Source organism: Typopeltis vanoorti, chromosome 1, assembly GCF_054136105.1.
Source record: "Typopeltis vanoorti isolate ZY-2024b chromosome 1, IOZ_Tvanoo_1.0, whole genome shotgun sequence".
NCBI lineage: Eukaryota > Metazoa > Arthropoda > Arachnida > Uropygi > Thelyphonidae > Typopeltis > Typopeltis vanoorti.
Genome location: NC_143549.1, coordinates 88,732,531 through 88,752,905, shown reverse-complemented (window position 1 = coordinate 88,752,905; position 20,375 = coordinate 88,732,531). Strand labels below are relative to the sequence as shown.

Genomic DNA, 20,375 nt, shown 5'->3' with positions numbered 1-20,375 from the left:
TTTCTCATCGCATTCATGATGACGCAGCGTGAAAAGCTTAATACCAGTTTCGCGAGGATCAGAACAGCCGATTCAGGGCTTTCGTTAAGTTGTTTCCACATAGTGTATAATAGACCATGAAGAGAAATCAGCACTAAAGGATTATGCTAATATCGTATATGCAACAAATGGTAGCATGATCTCAGATAATAGCCTTTTGCCATATCTCTCTTAAAAAAAAAAAAAAAAAGGGAAAAAACATTTTTTTTTTTTACTTTAGTTATTTGATTGCGACAGAGGGGAGCTAGTGTAAGAAGAGGAGCTGAGATAGATAGTAGAAAAATGTCTCCTGTTTTTTTTTTTTTTTTTACCTCAGAAAATATAATTTATTTAACAATGGGTTGGGTATGGATTAATCTTCCATCCTTCAGCGCACCCTCTCATTTTTCAATGGTCTCCATCATTCGATATACACTTTTGCTCTTGATGAGTGGGACTGTATGACGACTCTATATATATGGGGGGGGGGGGTTACTCCGACTTCTGAGCTCTTCACGAACAGCTTGATTTAGCTTGCATCCTTCAGAGGGCCAAACAGATAGTGCTCGGAGGGTGTCAGATCCGAGACATGGGCAGCATAAGGGAGATCAGTCCAGCCAAATGATGCAGTTGCACCTCGTGCAAACTGATGCGACTTGTTTCTGAATTCAGTTTCATCACTCTTTTGTCTAACTGAGCATTCTTATTTTTTAGACGGGCATGAATTTCCATCATAATTAAATCTTCCATGGCAAGGAATTCAGTCAGTATTCTCAACTATTAAAAAATGTGTGTGTGTGTGTGTGTGTGTTATTATTGCGGTTTGAACCCTATCAGATGACTTATGATGCCTCTCAGTGGAATTAAAATAAAACATAAGCTGAGCATCATTATATGCGATTGCTTTAAAAGTCCCTTCATTGCAAATCGAAACCAAAGAAATGGAGGAAATGATTCATGCTAGTTTTACCAGATTTCTTGGCACAAACTCGTGGTTTTCTACTTTCCACTTTCTAGAGGAAATCGTTATTTTACCAGAAATTCGAACACAACCTACTTTTTTAATTTTCTTTTCTTTTCAGGATTTTAAAATTTTCTGGCTCTCGCTCAAGGTTTTGCGACTTTATCCACTGAGTTTCATATAGCTGTTACCACTGCATCTTTGGCTGTTCGAGTGGGTAGCGTCACCACTTTCAAATCTTAAAAGTCGGAATTCCTCTGCAGAATGAACGTGAGTGAGTGAACTTGTAAAAGTACCATTGTGTGGTGTTTAGACCAGTGTTTACAGTTTGTCATCTTGAGCCTACTCATATTACTAATATGTTATCTGTTTAGAAGCTTTTGTGGATAGGACTGTCGTAAATAATAATTGCAAATGTATAAAAGTTATTGGCATTAATGATGCGCCTCTCATTTTTAGTTGTTTCGAATTTATTATTTTTTTTCTTTTGAGAAGAAAAAAAAAATCTGCGAACCTGATTTTAGAGCTCAGGTTCATTTGGAAACGTTTATAAACTATACGTTCAATCCTGTATTATTGTCTGTATAAGAATTAGGTACAAGATCCAATACTTGAAGTGGTTATCACTACCAGATTTGAAAATTACATATTGCGTTATTTATATTATTACATACTACAAATTTTATCTTAATCATAAATCGAAATATGTAACCACGAGCATTTTCAAGTGGCGAATTTAATTTGTGAAGAGTCGACGGAGTGGCAAACTATGGGAATGAGGGGGGGGGGAGGTGCCTAATTGATCCGAGACGGCCATAAAAGAATTCTTGCTATTTTTTCTTTTAACTAATTAAAAACATTTTGTGGTCAAAATTGAACTTGCCACTCGGCTACTAAATGAGGAATCCGTAGGTGTCACGACAAACAACATTATCCGTTTGTCGATAAATAATTATAGACTTTCGCGATCATGTCCTTTTTCAAAAAATAAATAAAAGCATTTATTAAATGCACTTTATTCTATGAGATATACAAGCTTTTCGAACAGGCTTTTACCAACTGAACTATCGTGGCAGACAATTTTATTTATTTTCGGTTTATTTGTAATGAAATCAGTCATTACCACGTCAATTTTTGAAACAATTGAGTAAGTGATATATTCACAAACTGACCAACCAGGCAGGCTTGTGATTGATTAGTTAGAGCAGCGTTTCTCAAACTTTTCCTACGACGGAACACTTCACAAATCCTAAAATTTTCACGGAACACCTTGATTATTTTGTAATGTATTAATAATTGTTAATTTAGCTGATTTTATTATTAATTAATAAATGATCATTAATTAATTAAACATCAATTTAAACAAACATCATTCAATTAATTTGTGCTGATTTTCATTGTATAATAATATTATACAATAATAATGTATAATATTATTATAAGTACTTACGAGTGAATGCAGACTTTTTCTCCTGTGTGCTGGTAGCTTTCTCCTTTTGTACATCCTGGAGATCGCTTTGTAGACTGGTGGATGACTCACTATCTGTTGCGTCACAAACACCTTCGATAAGAGACTTCTTAATACCAAAAGTAAACAAAGCTCCTTGTCTCTTATTCATATTACAATTTAAATCTGCAGGCCTATTCCTTTTAAAAAATCACGACACTACGGTTTCGAAACTTTCACCCTACAATACGAAAACTTGCGAAGAAAGTATTCAGTATTACTAGATTTGAGAACCGGATACAGACTACCTTATGGAAAAAAAAATTTTTTTTATACTTTCTTGCTGATTGGTCACTAACATTTGCAACACAGATGTTATTTCGTTCAGTTTTGAGAACAGAGGATATTGTTGTAATCGCTTGCAGGATTTTTATGATCGTTCATAAACGGCGGTATTCTCTTTCCCGATTGTTGAAAGATTTCAATGTGTGAAAATTAACGATAATTCATGAATATTTCCATGTTTAAAAATATTCTGCTTGGTCACTGACATTTGCAACACAGATGTTATTTCGTTCAGTTTTGAGAACAGAGGATACGCTGCCCATTGTTATAATCCGCTTGCAGGCAATTTTTATGACCAGTCATAAACAGCGGTATTCCCTTTCCCAAATGCTGAAAGGTTTCGATGTGTGAAAATTAACGATACACAGATGTTATTAGACTTTCTGGGTCTGAGCTTTTCGCCATATTCACGAATATTATTATCCTCAGAATATTGCCACTATAAAATATTTATTCATGAAAAATGCTTAGAAAACTAAAATGACAAATTCCAGGAGAACTTCTCGCGGAACACAGTTTGGGAAACCCTGAGTTAGAGCATTCCCTCTCCAGTCAAGAGGCTGCCGGTTAAAATCTCGCCACAGGCATGGATGTTTGTGACGGTCCTACTAACTCTATGTAGAAAGCAAACCTGCGAAATTTAGCAGAAGGCTTCACTCACAAAATCCAGTGGAGTACGGGAGTGACCATACGACGTCTAGTGGCTCCAATGTGAATAAGTATGTACCTACACACACAACCTAATGTATATGTCAGCCTGATTGGCCTAAATCACTAGCATTTCTAAGTACGTACTGCAATCATTTCTAATTATTATCACTAGAAATAATAAATGTCTAGACATTTAATTACTAGTACTATAACTACTACTAAAAGTAATAAATTTATATAAGTAATTCACTTATTTCTACTCGTGTGTTTACTGGCCAAAATTTTTCACCGAACCGCTTCATTATATTTGTAAAAGAATTCATTAAGGCCAAACGTTGCTGGAATAAAAATGAATTTGTCCTGCGTTCCAGTACTAACCAGTTTTAACAACGGAGTCAACCTGTTATGTAGGAAGTATTCTGAAGGTGCTGGAATGTTATTAGCAATGTCTCCTTGAAGTTTGTGGGACGAGATGCCTTCTCACCTGTTGGAAGAAAGATTAAATCTCAGAACTAGAACGTAAATATATATATATTGAAAGAACTTCCAAACGTGTTGTTTTCCTTCAGAAAACAGTAAGTAGTAGTGCATCCTTTTTTTTTTTTTATATATTGTTTTTTATCAAGAGAGACGTCTTTTTGAAAGAGCGGGTTTGGCAATAAAGACACAATGGATTTGAAAGAAAAAAAGTTTACTCTGAGTGTTTATGATAAATATTTTTAAGTGGTTGTCGCAGCAATATGTATGTACACTCCTTACGTAGTAAGAAGTGTACATTTGTTGGAATTACTTTGCCTAACAATTTACGAGCGCTGCTGTGGTTTGAAATTTGGTAATAAAAATCTTGACTAAAACTTGTCGTGATATTTATTTTGGTTTACATCACACCTAAATTATTCAAACTGATAATATACGTAAAAAAAAATTATGTATAATTATAAGCACTAAACCCAAGACGTTTGCAAGCACCTGCAACTAAACACATTCAGATACTACGTGAATGACTTGTTGTCCGCGTATCTGTTTCTCCAGCCAAAAGGCCGCGGGTTCGAATCCCGCCGTGGGCATAGATGTTTGTGATTGTCTGTGGAAATACTAGTGGTAGTGATGGGCGGTAGGTGGCGCTGGGTAGTGGCGGTTAGTGTAGTTGGGTGGATTTGTAGAGTAGGTACCCGCCCTGGAGGTGTCACGTAATAATATGCTATTATCATCACATAATTGTAGGAAGGCGATATGGCTAGACTTAGCAAACAAAAACTTATTATCATTAATACCAACATTTTGATATGGTGGCAGTAATAACGAATTCCATTCGGATTGTTATTATAACTAAGATCTTATATCTGGTGCCAATAAACCTGATGGCCGTCTGCATCACATGAATATGAAACTTTTGATAAATCTTTTATGGCTTTAATTACCAGGAATAGATCTGCAATAATAATAATGATGATGATTAAGAAGGCTCCATTTATTTTATTTTATTTTTTGAATTATTACTCTTTCCAGCAGGTGTAGAAATAAAAGCATAGCGTCAGTCCTCAAAAAGGTTTCTCTGTCAAGGCCGCTATTGGTGTTAAGCATCTGACCCTTTTTTTACATCTGGCTTATTAATAGGGAAAGGAAAGCAATAATGAAAAAAAATAAATAAAACAAATACGAAGGACTAGGAAAGAAAGAAAGAAATTCCTATTCTTAAATATTTAGGAGATTCTGGGGAAGATTTCGATTAAGAAAATGCTTTTTCTTCTTAGTATATACCAGACAATTTCAGTATGCGTAAAACAGCTGTGACGTGGTGTTGGGTTCCATTGACCTTGATAATTATGGCTAATGAATATATAATTGAATAAAATTGACATTTGCGCCACAGTAATTAAGAGGTCATCTGTTAGCACCATTTGCCAAGGTTATTTTTATGAGTTACTACCACGAAAACGAACTAAGAACTGCGATAATGACACTGAAAAGGTCATTATTTTGTTAACTTATACTAAGTAACCATGCTAACCTAGCTGAATAATTCACTGCGCTCTGCTGAGGTCAAACGCCATTTTATAGAACTTTTTTTTTCTGAGCATTAAATTCATCATTAATAAAAAAAAAAAAAAAATCTAAGCAATAGTTTAAAAAAAAAAAAAGAGTTAGGAAAGTCTAGCCGATGCTGATTATTCAGTGAATAACATTATACAGTATAAGCATGATACGCCAACATGCATTAGATAGAGATGACCGTTTTTTTTTTTTTTTTCTTCTTCTGGGTTATTCTTTAGCGAAGCACGAAAAGTCTGAACACAGATGTAATTTGACAGAGTTGAAGAATAGGTACTGACTACCCTGTGTTTGTAGTCAGCACCTATCAAACCCTGGCACAACCCCCTTGTTAAATGCTTTACGAAGACCGTATAAGGATCTATAAGATTCAATTTATCCGCCTCTCTCTATGAAAGTTATTCTGGAAATCTGACTGGACAGAATTATTCAAGTTTGGTATCGGTAATCCTTAGAAAAAAATTGTCACATAATTTTTGTTTCAGTTAATTGCAATTGATAATTTCAGTACCGCCTATCTATCTATCTCGATAGAATTTTATTAAATGCCATTGAACTAATAGAGAAATTAGAAACAACAGCAATAGAACATCTGGTTTATATATATATAGCATCATACATCTCCTCAAGGAGATGGGCTGTGCATTAAGGGTAAATATTAAGAATAGTGATCAGAGCTTATTCTACCTTTACCATGAGTTGCCTTGACTTGCACTACTTTGAGGGTCAGCTAGACTTGAAAATACGTGCAGGCGCAAACTTGACTTGTTTTTTCGGTTTACTTACTTGGGAAATGGAGTAAACACCAGGTTTAAAATAGTTTGGTATCTTTAACATATATATGTGTGGGTGGGTGGGTGGGTGTCAGTAATAATTTAATTTTACATGGTCCGAAAAACTTGTTCTAGAGACCAAGATTGGAACATTTTCAAGCCACTTTCGGCTCCCAATAAGCGGAGTGGTGGTCTCACACCTGGTAATGAAATCTCCCACCTTAAACACACAAACATCCATGCCCACAGCGAGATTCGAACCCGTAACCTGTGGATCGGAGAACGGATACACTAACCCTGATATTTGCATATAGCACAACTCTTCTATTCGCATCAGTTATTTTATGAGTTTCCTCTTAAAATTTTCTTAATAAAATATTCAGCAGTTCACTTGAAATGGTAGGCACACGCACAAAAGAACGAACGAGGGGAATGAACGATAACTTTCGGAAGGTAACTGAACTAAGGCGCATGCGTTGTTCTTGCTAATTCACCCCCCCTTTTTTTTTAAGTCCCGAAATTTATGACTTTATTGGTGCAAGTGTTAATACTGAAAACGTAATACAACCATCAAGGGATACACCTTGAGCATACTTAATATTGTCCTTCAGGAAGAATGAGCACGTGCCAGTATTTTATCACTCCTCACCCTTCTCCAAGCTGTTCTGACATGCAATGCTTTTTTTTTTTTCATACACCTCTGTCTCTTATCTCGGGAGCGGAAGTGACTAGCAGCCTCGAATGATTTTTCTTAATGTCTTAAGTGATTTCTTAGCCTACTAAGTTATAACCTTGAAAAGAGGGGAAGGGGAGAGAGAAACAAGACCAGGATAAGTGAACTATCAAAGGTCGTTTTCTGTAGAGATTTTTTTTTTTTTCGTTCCTTTTCAAAACTACTGTCACTGTTCATTTGTCTGGTGTGTGTGTGTGTGTTGACGCTGTTATGTCCGCCTAAACCACACCCACTTATTACCCCCATATGATTACAGGTTTCGGTCTCTGTCTATGATGGAATATACCTTCGATAAGACAAGCTTTCAATAATTGCTACGATATCTGAGAGAGTAAATTTCTTGAGGTAGAGGGCGTGTCGATCGCTGACACTTCGTACTTTAGTCACTTGTCCTAATGGACAAGTGTATTAATTATAATGACCGGGTTGGGAGTCCTAATAACTCCTATCGGAGAAGGGAATTTATGGTGAGCTTGGCGGAAGTTGTAATTATTAGGACAAAGCTTCTTGAAGGAAGGAAAGGATGTCGTAGAGTGGTGACACACAAGTGGCGGATGCTTATCAGGGGTAACGTCTCTAAAGACAGATTATCTATTACAGTGGTTGGGTTGAAAATCTTTTCCCCTTTGGGTTGAACATATGTGTATGTATGCGTGTGCGAGCGGCTGCCACTCCTCACTACTGGTTCGGGCAATCCCTTGGGTGGCGTTGTACCTTGGTACTGGATGGGACTGGAGTTCTGCATCATAACCGATATTCTTCTGTCATTTGTATGCAAACGTGTGTGCGAGCGTGCGACAATGTTGTCGTGCTGGTGTCTGAAGGTGAACTCTATAGAGGGACCTCTTAAATGATGTTTTTATTTTGTAAGGACACGGATTCTCATCTCTTTCCCATGTGGTGCGCATGCGTGCCGAATTCATATTATACGCTTTGTTTCAGCTATTGTTTCTTGCTCTGAGTAGCGTTAAGATGGTACTGAAAATAGTTCATTTTAAATTTAAAATGCAAGGCACTTAAAATAAGTATTATTATAGTGTGAATTTTTATAATTTAAAATGTTCGTTTTGAACCGCACAATATTTATTTATTTAAAAAAAAAATCAAGCAGATATACTTAGTGATTGTGGGGAGGAATTGCATAAAAAGCTTGCTTTAAAATCTTATTACCATTAATTTGAAAGACCTTGCTCTTTATCGATAGTTATTGGTAGCAACTATCGATAAAGTGAAAAAGATAGTGAAATCTATATTAAAAAAAAAAATTATCGTAAGAGAAGACAGTAGTCGATCTTAGTAATACAGTACCCAAACCACTCATAATAGTAACCTCCCGATAATATTTCACAAACATTTTAGTAGATAAAAAAATATTTGGAGCCTCCGTAGCGCAGTCGGTATAAATGAAGCCCTTTGGTCGGAAAGATCTGGGTTCGATTCCCGTCAGTGGCCTGAGGAACCTTTATCTGGTGTCTTTCGACTAAAGGTGAGTTAGCTTCTCATACGGATGTAGGGTTTTTTCGCTCATCCTCAGAACAGGCAAACCAGCCCCGTGAACACACGCATCTACATAGGACACACCGGGAGACACAAGACTAAGCACTTTATCCTCGATTGCTGTTACAAGAATACTTACCTCGACACCATAAAGATAAAAGATGATTAAGAAAGAAAGAAAAAAAAATTGATATATGTGAAATATTATAGCATTTCATAATTAGCGTCTTCCTTTTTCAATACTTAAATACTGCTAGTTCAATACTCAGCCTTTTGGAAATAGAAGAAATTCATTCATCCCTATTTCTTTCATTCATTTTCTTCTGTCTTTGTGAAGCACACTAGTGTGTGGGTGTGTACGTAATCAAAGATTAATTACTATAGTCGCCACCCACCTCATTAATACAGTAAGATACTAATTGTGGCTACAATACGATATATTAGGAATTCAACAGGACAAAATACGAGATTCAAGAGTGTATGCACTACATGAGTTCGCTAGCACTTTACTCGTATTACTCATAATATCAGATGATGAATCAGGAAAGTTTGAAAGAAAATGAATGACTGAGCTCAGAAATTTTTTTTTTTTTTTTTCGTATTTGTTACAGACTCGTAATCTTTCTGATGTCGCTACAGCTGATCATCTCCAGGCCGAAATGCTTTGGTTACACAATTGTCCTTAGGTCAACCATTCTTGCTAAGACCTGTACTCATCGAGAATGGTTACTTTTACTGACACATATTCGATTTCTGTTTTCTTTAGCGACTTACTCAGCTGTAATCTCTAATATATTCTATTCGTTGTACTAGTTCTACAGTTGTAGTTCGACAGTTATTTAAAATGATGTGTATTTTTTTTTAATGGATGGTCTTTTCGCGACTCTCTCTCTCCCTCTCTTGTGATATACAATATACACAGAATGAATTTGTTTCTTTCTTCCTTTCCAGGTTGCTCTACTTATCCATGTACAAGCCGTCTACAAACAACCTAGAAAAGTGATTGACATGATCAATAACAGTTTTCTTTGATTAGTCACTTGACAGGCAGCACTCAGAAACTTGACAGAATACGAAAATTAATCTTGTTCATTTCTTATAAACTTTTTTGTTTTTCTGAAAAATAAGTTGTCTAAGTTTATAAAAGTGTACTTATGAAGGAGGACAGCTCTTGTAGTGGGTGGTCACTCATGTCTAACCCACCATGACATGATTAGATGAACTGTTAGCCAGATGTTAACTTTTCTTGTGTATTATCATTACGGCCTTTTATCAGCACAAAATGAATACAATAATTATACTTATTAACCCGTATTAAAACTGAAGAAAATATTAAATCTGTGCTTTAAGAACAGTGTGGAAGGGTAAATGTTTAAGCGAAGTCCGAGGAAAAAACCGTAGATTTGATTAAACTATAAAATCATTAGGTTATTTTTTGTATAATTTATTTTATATAATTTTGTATATAATTTATTTTTGTCCACTGCATTCTGAAGATTTTAAACCTATGCCACTTTTTTATACTGTTGGATAATCCGTGGCTTTTTTTTTTTTTTTTTTTCAAGCACTTCAGGCCTTCAGTAAGGCAATATGGTGGCCTACCGGGCAACGAAAATCGTCGTTTAAAAAAGCTAAAGACATTCACAAACATTAGGGTTCGAACCCGGAGCCTATTTGTTTGAGAGAGCCGAAATGTTATCCACGTAAGCATCCAGGTCGGCTGTCATGTCATAAAGGCTGGAAGTTTCTAGAATATATCATGTGGAATAAGATTAACCTAACCTAATTTAGTCGAATCGTTTTCTTTATTTTTCTTCTTTAGTGAATACAGTTAGCTGATTAAAATATTAAGGATACACGTTCATCGAAATATGGATGGTTACAAGTCCGTTAGTAACTGGCCATAAAAAGATAATGGATGTGCTCAACGAAGCATTTTTCCTGGTGTTTGAAGTCCCGTGCATTAAATTGCTACTGTGGTGAATCGTGATATTCTATAGAGAAAGGGCACATGCAACTGTTTGGCATAAAAACTAGACATAAATTAAATACAATTGGAGATAGTTTTGTAAGTGTAAAGTGAAGAAAAAATCAGTTAACAACATCAATATATATATATTTTTAAAACTGCATTTTCGTGGCAAGCTTTCTTTATTCAAGTGATGCTTCTTTTAAAAAAGCTAATCAGAACTGACATTTTGTTTGTTTGTTAGATACGCTAATCACATAAAAGCAATAATTTTTATTTCTTTAAAGGAATGAATTAGAAAAGTTAACTTGATGCATTTTCTGTCATGTTATTATTCTTAGTAGATATATGACAGACATATTAACAATAATAATGAACCCAATAACTATAAATTGTTTTGTTTTTGAATGAACCTACTTAACTGAATTCTTTACATTATTTTAGAGCTCTCTGAATAACTATTTTTCGAAAGTTTCCTCTTCGTAGAACTGCGTACAATTTACTGCGCATTAAACGAAACCCATGGAATTGCGCGATTTAAGTAGAGAATGCGTTTATCACATCCATTTTTATGGCATTCACCTTCAGTTGAAAAGTCCTTATTTTCGAGTCCTCGATGGGATTCAAACCCAGTTTTCAACAGATAGTTATTGTCGATAGTAACTGAGCTACTCTCAAGCACATTCTTGACAGACCAATGTGTTCCCCCCCCCCCGAAGAATGAGCAAAAATAATTATATATTAAAAGCGTAATTGCGTCCTTTTTTTGTGAATCTTTACATTAAGAGAATATTATACTGAGTCCATAAGAAATTTTGAAAGCTTCATTTAATCGTATTTAAGCAAACTTCTGTTCGTTTAAATGAACAACTATTAACTGTTAAATTAATTGTGGAAACGATAGAAACAGTAATGAGAATAGAGGATATGACAGTGTTGTTTGACAATCACGAAGCGCTTATTCACTATTTTTCGCTACAAGATTTCTCCCAAACGATGTTTTCATGTCATTTTGCATAATTTTCACGTACTAAGCAGAAGACTTTGTTGACACATTTCAATTAGCTTAAATGGAACAATTTCCACTTCCGGAACATGATAATCTTAATATAGAGAACTTGAAATTGCGTTTTTTTTTCTTCTTTATTTAACAATTAAGTATTATAATAAACTCTCCACCCAGTGCTTTAGCGTAATGGAAAGAAAATAACACACCACTGGACACTGACAGATCCTCCAACACACCCCTCTACTCTATACTGTAATTTTATTGCCGTCTTTTTTTTTATTATTATTATAAAAATGCAACAATAATGACTGATTTTCTCACTCCTTATTTTTTCCCACCCTCATTTTTTTTTCCCTTGTAGCCAAGGTTAATTGACGTCATTTCGTAGCGTCTTATACAAAGAATGTCATTAACATAGGAAAACTAAATCAGCTTCTTCGTTAAAGTTGTTGGAGTTAATTAGTGTACGGTTTCCTTATGAAGCCGTTAACTTCGTCCATGTTTTATGACATTCCATGGTTGTACAAATGTGTGATCATTTGTTTTAAACGCCTGCCCTCTCGACACGCCCATATCCGTTGTTGACGAATGTGTTTTTATTTGCATCTCGCGTGTTTCGCTATGATTATTTCAGCATCGTATTTTGTTTTAACATCGGAGGGTAGTAGGGAAGCAGATCGTGACATCGGTAGTTTAAATTCCTTTCTGTTGACCAGCGCCACTAAAGTTGCACTTCCTGCTTTGAGCTGCTGTCAGAATGATTTATACGTAATGTGTTGGCATTCAGAACGACTGGATATATTAGATTATTGGTGACTTACTGTAAAATGATGGAGTAGTACCAATAATACTATAGTTGTTTCCTTGCCTTTTGCCAAAGTCGTTAGTTGTTTATGTGAGAGTAATTCTACTATATGCACCTAACAATTAAGTTCATTAACATATGTTGGACAAGTTTGTATAACTTATATTTTCGAATAATTTACGATTACTTTTAATATTTCTTTCTTGTATGTTTACCACACTTTAATTTCAGCCTATTATTTAATTGTCTCTAATTATATTTTATTGTATTTCTTATCAGATTGGTTTCGTGCCTTGTCACAGTTGCTGCGCCCGTAAGTGGGAAGGTTGGCCTTTGTGTTTCAACAGGCGACTTGTGATCCACTTAAGTGAATTAGACGCTTCTGTCTTAAAACCGGGAGACTTTTATTTCTGCATCCAAGAGGTACGACCTCCCGATCCCCCAGATTCGCCATCTACACATCAACTTGTGGTGAAATGTCGGACAAACAACGAAGTTCGAATGCAGGCGATAAATGAGAAGCAGTTTCATTCTTTGTGCACCATGGACTGGACCCATGACGACCCAGGCCTCTGTTCCCAGACCGAGGAAACAGACGATCTCTTAGCGTCCTTGTTGCAACACCTCCTTGTGTCGGTGGAGCGAGGAATTGAGCGAATTGAGTGGGAGACCGTGACGAAGCCTTGGACATGCAGCCATGTGTTTCCACCGACCTCCCCCGCAACTGTATCCCGCTGCTGTCATGGCAACCAGGTTGTTGATACGAAGGATAGCTCAGTACAGACTAGTCCAGTGGAAGAATTCCGTGACCGGATGCCGGACACTACTACCGACACGCTCGACAGCGTTCAGAACCTAGGGACAGATGGTGGCGGTGACACGGACATTTCTGATAGTGACTCATTTAGGAACAGGTGTGCGGAGCATGGCTGCACGTCTACAGACCAAACGGATAGGAGACCCTCTTTGACAGGTAAACATTGTTTCTTATTCTTTGTTACTTCAGACGTTCTTATTCGAGAATATTCCATTTTTAATGCCTGCTCGGCTTCATTCCAACTTCCTTTATTTATTTTTCGAAACGTGTTAAAATGAATTTTTAAATAAAAGTACAACTTCGATTTAATTAGACTGGATTTTTGATGTTTTTCATTTAGGCTACTCTTTCGGTAGACAGATGTAATATTAAGTGCGTGCATATTCAGCTTGAGTTTCAAATTAATTTTATTCAGATGTTGGAGTCAGTTAGTACTTCCTCTTAGAAAGTACAATGTTCTTCAAACAATAAAATTAATTATTGTTTGTGTTATATATTCTCGTAAAGTTTTCACTGCGAAGTTTTGAAACTTGTAACAGTGTTGTTTCAAACGACTTTTTTAATACGGCCGGTTTTCCACTTCCCAGGCATATATTCTTCGATTCGTAAATAAATGATTGCACGTGGCATCTTATAATTGGGGAATACGTGAGAGTAAGTTTTCAGGGGGGGGGGGGGAATCCAATAAAAGAAAAAGATTTGAATATAAATACAAAATTGTAATTTCTGGATTCTGAGAGTGCCTATTTTTATCTTTTTTTTTGTTACTTTTTTGAAAATAAGAAGCTTGTCTGGTGAGTCTCTCCCACCCTCCTGACATGCATTAGCAGTTTGAGCGTCTCATTATCGCTTCAATCAGTTGTATTAGAATTTTCTCAGGGTTACAGAATGAAGGACAGGAGAGTTTCGCTCTCTCTCCATTCCCCCCCCCCCACCCACCTTCAAGATAGTAATTAGTCCTGAAATATATAAGGGCGAATTATCGCATTTCTTTAAATGAATGGGAAGAAAAGAGTTACTTCTCCCATTCATTTAGGAAACCCAAAATGAGCACTTCTAGATGCTGTGTCTTTGATAGCATAATCATCTGGAATATCTCGTAAGGAACTTTTATTGCCGACCTTTTTTCATTGCACAGTATGGATTTTCGCGAGCAATTGCTATTGTAAAGCATTATGGTTGATCAGATCACGTGATTTCAGATTTGCATTAAACCAAGTGGGGAAATATATATATATATATATATACTGTATATATACTCCATTCTTCCCATGCAATGTTCGGTTGTATTCCCTGAACGCTATAGGTCCTAGTTGTGTAGTTGTAAGCTGGTCCCTCTCTTTGAATTCTTGGATGGAATGGTGATTAGTCTAAGTCGTTTCAAAATCTATATTTTAAGAATATTGTATACCGTGGATGTTTGACCGCATCGTTGTGAATGTTTTTTAGTTCTAAAGTATCAGAACTCGGAGATGAAATCCACATACTGTCAAATTAATATTTGACTGTCGATTTGATAGTACAGTGGATACGATAAATTGACGCTAGATACTGGATTTCCACATGAACTACTTTTGTATGCCCTGTTTCACGACTGTAAGTAATATTGCTTCTGTTTTATGCAAATGAGTTCTTAATGCAGAAAGATCTTTAGAGACGGTATTGTTGTTCAGAAGAACGGCAAAACATATAGGAACACACACAATGCTGGGAATGAAGTCAAGGATACTATAGTGTGAGGAACAAACAGCCATGCGCCTACATTATTAATGAGATGTAGGACCTCCTTACCCTGTGATTGACTACAGCAGTCCTACCGAGCATACTTGCCACAAGCGTACGGTAGCAATCAAAGGGAATTTTGGACTATTCTTCCTGTAGGCATGTAATGGCCTCCTGGACTATTGTGGGGCGGACATCCCTTGACCTCAGCCGACGCTCCAGTTCATCCCACGAACCCCGCAGTTACAGCAGCATCCTTATGATATTGTGCATTGTCTTCCTGAAAGAGACAATGGTCAGTTCCATAGAAACGGCACAAATTAGGAAGCATGCATTATCTAGAGTGTTCAGATACCACTCGAAGTTTCACTTTTTGTGGCACCACAGAGGTGCGAGACCAAACAGAAAAACAGGACCATACAATCAATCACACCGCCACCTCCGAATTTTATGGTTGGGGGTTATGCACAGTGGTAAGAGATGCTCACCGGGCATCTGCCACACCCGTCCATCTGCTTGGTAAGGGTGTAGTGTGATGCGTCGCTCCATAACACGCTTTCCAAGCCTCCGTGTCCCACCGTACACGCTGTTTGCATCACTGAAGATGACGCTGCAGATTGGTTTGGGTAATGTGATGTTTGCATATTGCAGTCCTACCATGGAAGCCCATATTGTGAGCCTAGGTTCTGAATGCAGCATGGCATCCTATCACAATGCCTCTTTCAAACTCCGTCAGTTCACTTCTCACAACCATTTCACCCGGAAACAGGCGCACTGAGTTTGGAGTATTATATTCCTCCAGTTTTTACTGGCTATAAGCACGTGACTAGTTACATGGCATGATGCACTTTACCCATGGAGGGGAGGGGTCCATTAACTTCTTTCCAAGCAATGTATATATTTATTTATGGGAGATGATTTTTTTTTTTTTTTTTTTTTTTGAAAGCACTATTTCGAACAATGATCCCTTCTCAGGAAAAAAAGCTTCAGCTATTCCTATTTATGCGATTTATAGGTTGACTCTTGTTCTACGTTGATCTGTGCAGGGAAAAACTGGAAATTCTAGGAAGAGAAACCTTGTCACCTCCGTATTAGTCTTCTAACTGATCTTTAGCTGAAAAGCATTTATAACCTTTTCTCTAATTCTATGACAGAAGTCGAACTCTTATGTATTACACTTATAAAATAGGTAACGATCGCCGCATTTATAAATAGTCTAACGCCTTTTTATTCCCCCCAAAGGGAGGATAGTGATCTTTTAGCCATAGCTGTCTTTTTGAAAATCGATTACCAGTCCATCTCCGCTCTTTACCGTTACCAGTAGCGGAGCATATAGTATAGCTATCGATGATTCGGAGGCGTAGGGACGAGAGTACGTCAGAAATACAATATCATCACTTCGTGATTTTAAACAGTAACTCTTCTTGTTGTCTGAAATAGTTCTAGGGTTGAAAACAAACAAAAAAAATTATAATCGGTTACTAGAATCGAGCTTATAAAGTGGTCTTTTCTGGTAGTCCAAGATTGTTTTTAAGGCTACACAGTCACCAACTCTTTTATAACTAAAAACATAAATAATAGATATTTCCAGAAGAAAACGCATAAACTGCTTTATTTTTATCAGATTTTATAGTAAAAAAATAAACTTCACGAGAGTTCTATTTAAAGTGCGTTATACCGGACCCATTTTAGTACGATGATAAATATTATAACTTTCAACAGTTCAAGTATATTCTTCCATGGCATAAATCTTTCCGATTAGTGGAATAACGAGTCTGGCAGTAGTAGTAGGACACACTTAAAAGGTATTTGAAAACATGGTGGATTAGTAAAGTTACAAAACATCCACCTATTTATTTGCATTATATATTTAAGTTTTACCGTCATGGCATAGTACGAGTATATGTAAACAACATGATGGTTTATGATATGGAGACATCTCTTTTTTTTTTATATTCAAACAAAAGATTTTTTGGCACTTATTTATGGATTTTCGTGTATGCAGATCCGGGATGTTGTGCTCCTAAGGGTGCCATTTACTGCGGAAGCTCAGGAGATTAATAGTACTGTTTAATTGGAAGTAAGGGGAAGACGGAAGCATTCTTAGTAATGATGCATAAACCATCAGGTCGATTATCATATAATATATATGCGATACATCTACTGATGATTACGATTTTGTTCTAATAGTTTTTGGTGGGTTTGTGTGGTGGAGAGTGCCCCCACGATGATTTCTTAGAAGTGCTACGTGATAATTCTTATTAGTTAGTGTATTCTTTCTAAACAGACAAACGGGTCCGTGACCACGCACACATTCGACCGACTTATATATAACATACTATGAATATGGGGTTAACCGCCTTGCGTGTCAGAATTGGGTTTCGAGGGTCAATTTACTTTGCATGTGTAAAAAGCCACTGGGTCAGTTATTAAAAAGAAAGGTGATGACAGTATATTCTTTTAGAAAAGTCGAAACCGAAACAGTACTATTTGGAAATTTTATTGATATGGTGTTTTAGAACTTACTTCTATTACCAGAAGTACTTGTAAAGTTCTAATTTTACCATTTTTTTGAATTATCGCGTTCGCGATTCTTTAATAGGCCATAGTATATCAAAACCACGTTCGGTCTGTTAAAATTTACATTTTCGTCACGGAGAGAATTCATAAATCTTCAAAACGGGAATGTCAAAGCTCGCATTCTGACATAATATATTAATATGAACTCGTCCTTGAATTTGAGTTTTCAGTGCTTACTTGTTAATATGCCTTTCGTTTCATTTCATTAAAGTTGTTGGTATTCATTAGACGTTTGTCAGAAGATAAATAGATAACACTGTGCTCTTCTTATTTTGAAAAACACACACACACACACACACAAAAAAAAAACAACGAATGTATCGAAGATAATAACTGAAAAGGAAGTTGGGAAATATAGGTAGTGTTTTTTTATATATGAGTAATTTTTTAAACTCGAAAATTTCATTTTAGGAGAAAGAAAATGTTTGTGAAACAGCATACTAACTCGCAATGAAATATTTCTGATGCATTACTCAAGGATTATTGTGTTGTAATTACTACAATCCCGCGAATTGGTTTGTTACGTGAATATGAACTAATGAAAAGGTTAGCAAAACGAGTGTATGATGTCAGAAATGAAAAGAAACAGATTAACTCGGTTAATAGTGCCTTAGAAGACAGAAATGTATAATCTGACAGCATCCGAGTACTGACATACAGTATAAATTGGCAGAAAATGGTTGGCATGAATGTAGTAATAATGCAAGCTTAATCATTTATTCGTATGGAGTTTCCTCCCTTTTCTCCCCGTCCCTATTGGGACGAGTTGAGCCCCCCACCTCATGGGGGGTTAAGTATTTATGACTGTAGATCCGTGTGTGTTCACGAGGCCAGTTTGCCTGCTTCGGGGATGGAAAAACCCTGCCGTCCACGCCCAAGACCGGTTAACTTGGCTGTGGAAGATCCTTCAGCTCCTCACGTCACAGACGGGAATCGAACCTAGGATACTCCTTCCCCAGGCATTCCTCTCTAAACGAAACCATCTACTTCTCGCACCCTTGCTAACCATTCGTACTCGGCTTTCTGGAAGATCCCTTGTTCTTCCTTCTTATGTATCAAAAAATTACTTCTGCATCAATTTTATAAAACTCTCTTAGTAATTCTTTTCAGCCTATGAACCCTAATAGGCTGAAAAATAGATAATAAATTTGTAGATAATAAATCTACAAATTTAGATTTATTATCTACAAATTTTCAGTATCCTCATAGGGAGAATATAAATTCTCCGAAGAGCAAGGCTGTTCTGCAAGATCAGGTTTAACCCCTGAAGCAGATGCTGTTAAACACTTAAGATATTCAGAAAGGATTAAATTATCTACAAAAATTTGGCCACTGAAGGCCAATCTCAGTCCTGCAAACCTTTTCATTGAAACTGCGTGGATGCGTTATCTCTTTTGCAAATGAAAGATACTATGGAAGTATTTTGAGTGCGCCCTGAAGGAAACTTTTTCTGCTTTACTGTATGGTTATTTTCAGGCCAACAATGGGCACGTGAAGTTCGACGTGGCCATGTACGCCATCTAGTGTCGCATACTTTTTTTTTTTTTCTTTCTGTTAATGAAGATGTCTAAGGCCCGGGTTCCCAACGTGTGGGTCGCAAAGTGTTTTTCTTGAGATGGGAGGGATCGCTGCGGTTATTTTTATAGGATCACCTTCATAAGAAGGCTCTCAACACTTATTTATTTCGATATGACTACACGACAATATTCTACTAGTGGTTGTAACACTGATTTTTGCTAATGAAGGGAAATGACTTAGGTCCACCACGGCGGATACTTAAAAAAAAATATCCAAGGCCCGCTGTGTTCATGCACTTCAGGGAAAGGAAACGCACATTATCGAATTTCAGGACAACCTTCAGGCATTTGTATCCAAGCTGCAAAACTGGCGTCGAAAAGTAAATCTTGGAAATATTGCTATGCTTGAAAAACACTCCAGTGTAGTAAAGGAATCCGAAGGTGAAGTGGATGAGAATCTTAAGGAGAAGATTACTGGGCACCTTGAATCCCTTGAAAATGAATTCCAGCGTAACTTCCCTGAGCTTGCAGAAGAAGAAAATACACTGGCACGAAACTCATTCTCTACTTCCTTGAATGTAAGCCAACATTTTCGATGAAGTACAGGAATTCTTGGATCTATAGAACGATTCATCGGCACTTAATTTCTTTTATGAAAAATTGCTGACTCAGTTCTGGTGTGCTACGTATCAGTCATATCTAAATGTCACCATGCTTGCCTTTAGAGTTTTACTGCCATTTGATTTACAGCTGATTAGAATTATATTCTGAAAAATCTATTTTTAATATTTTCTTTACCCTGTTAAAAATGCCTTTTTATGCAAATATGGAGGGGGTCGCGACTCGAAAAAGATTGGGAAACACTGGTCTAAGATGTCATTTTTTAAAGAAAGTTTAGAAGGTTTTTAAAAAATTGATTTTTTTTTAAATTAAGAAGCACGCCCTTATTTCTGATATTTAATTCGTACAAGCACTTCTCACCAGATTCGTTTTTGAAAGCGGTTATGAACAGTAGATATTGCTGCAAGTAAAAGAATCGAATTTTGCTTGATACTCACGAATCGAAGTTAACTTGTTGTTTATTGCATATACTTAGTGCTCTGTCTTTGCCCAAGTGATTATGAAGTCAAAGTGTGCCATTTGGGTACACTTTGTTGACTTCAAATTTTCCCCTCTCAGAAAGCATTTTTTCTAATATTTTGTTAAAACGTCTTAACAGAGCAAACACCACTCCGAGAGAATTATATGGTAGTTAAGTTTTTAATTTTGGTCTAGTCTTATTTAAGTCACTGTAGATTAATAAATTGGCTTGCCATAAAGGCTTATCCTGGTTCGTTGTTTGAAAGGTGTTGTTTATCTTGTAGGTTTATGATATTTATTAGACATGTTTTATATTTGAGATGAATTACCATGCGAGATTTGATTACTTCATTAATAAGATGCAAGTACAAAAAAAAAAGTGAATATGTTCTATTGACT

General features: G+C 36.4%; 1 protein-coding gene across 4 annotated transcripts in view; it reads left to right on the top strand.

Annotated features, from left to right (window-relative positions):
* The window catches only part of LOC150110187 (puratrophin-1-like), an 877,727-nt gene that overhangs the window by 510,501 nt on the left and 346,851 nt on the right, over positions 1 to 20,375 (top strand). For all 4 annotated transcript variants that reach the window (XM_090398282.1, XM_090398290.1, XM_090398300.1 and 1 more), the window contains one exon: positions 12,540 to 13,233. In XM_090398282.1, coding sequence (XP_090254408.1) covers positions 12,540 to 13,233 — 694 coding nt within the window. The remainder of the gene's footprint in view (positions 1 to 12,539; positions 13,234 to 20,375) is intronic.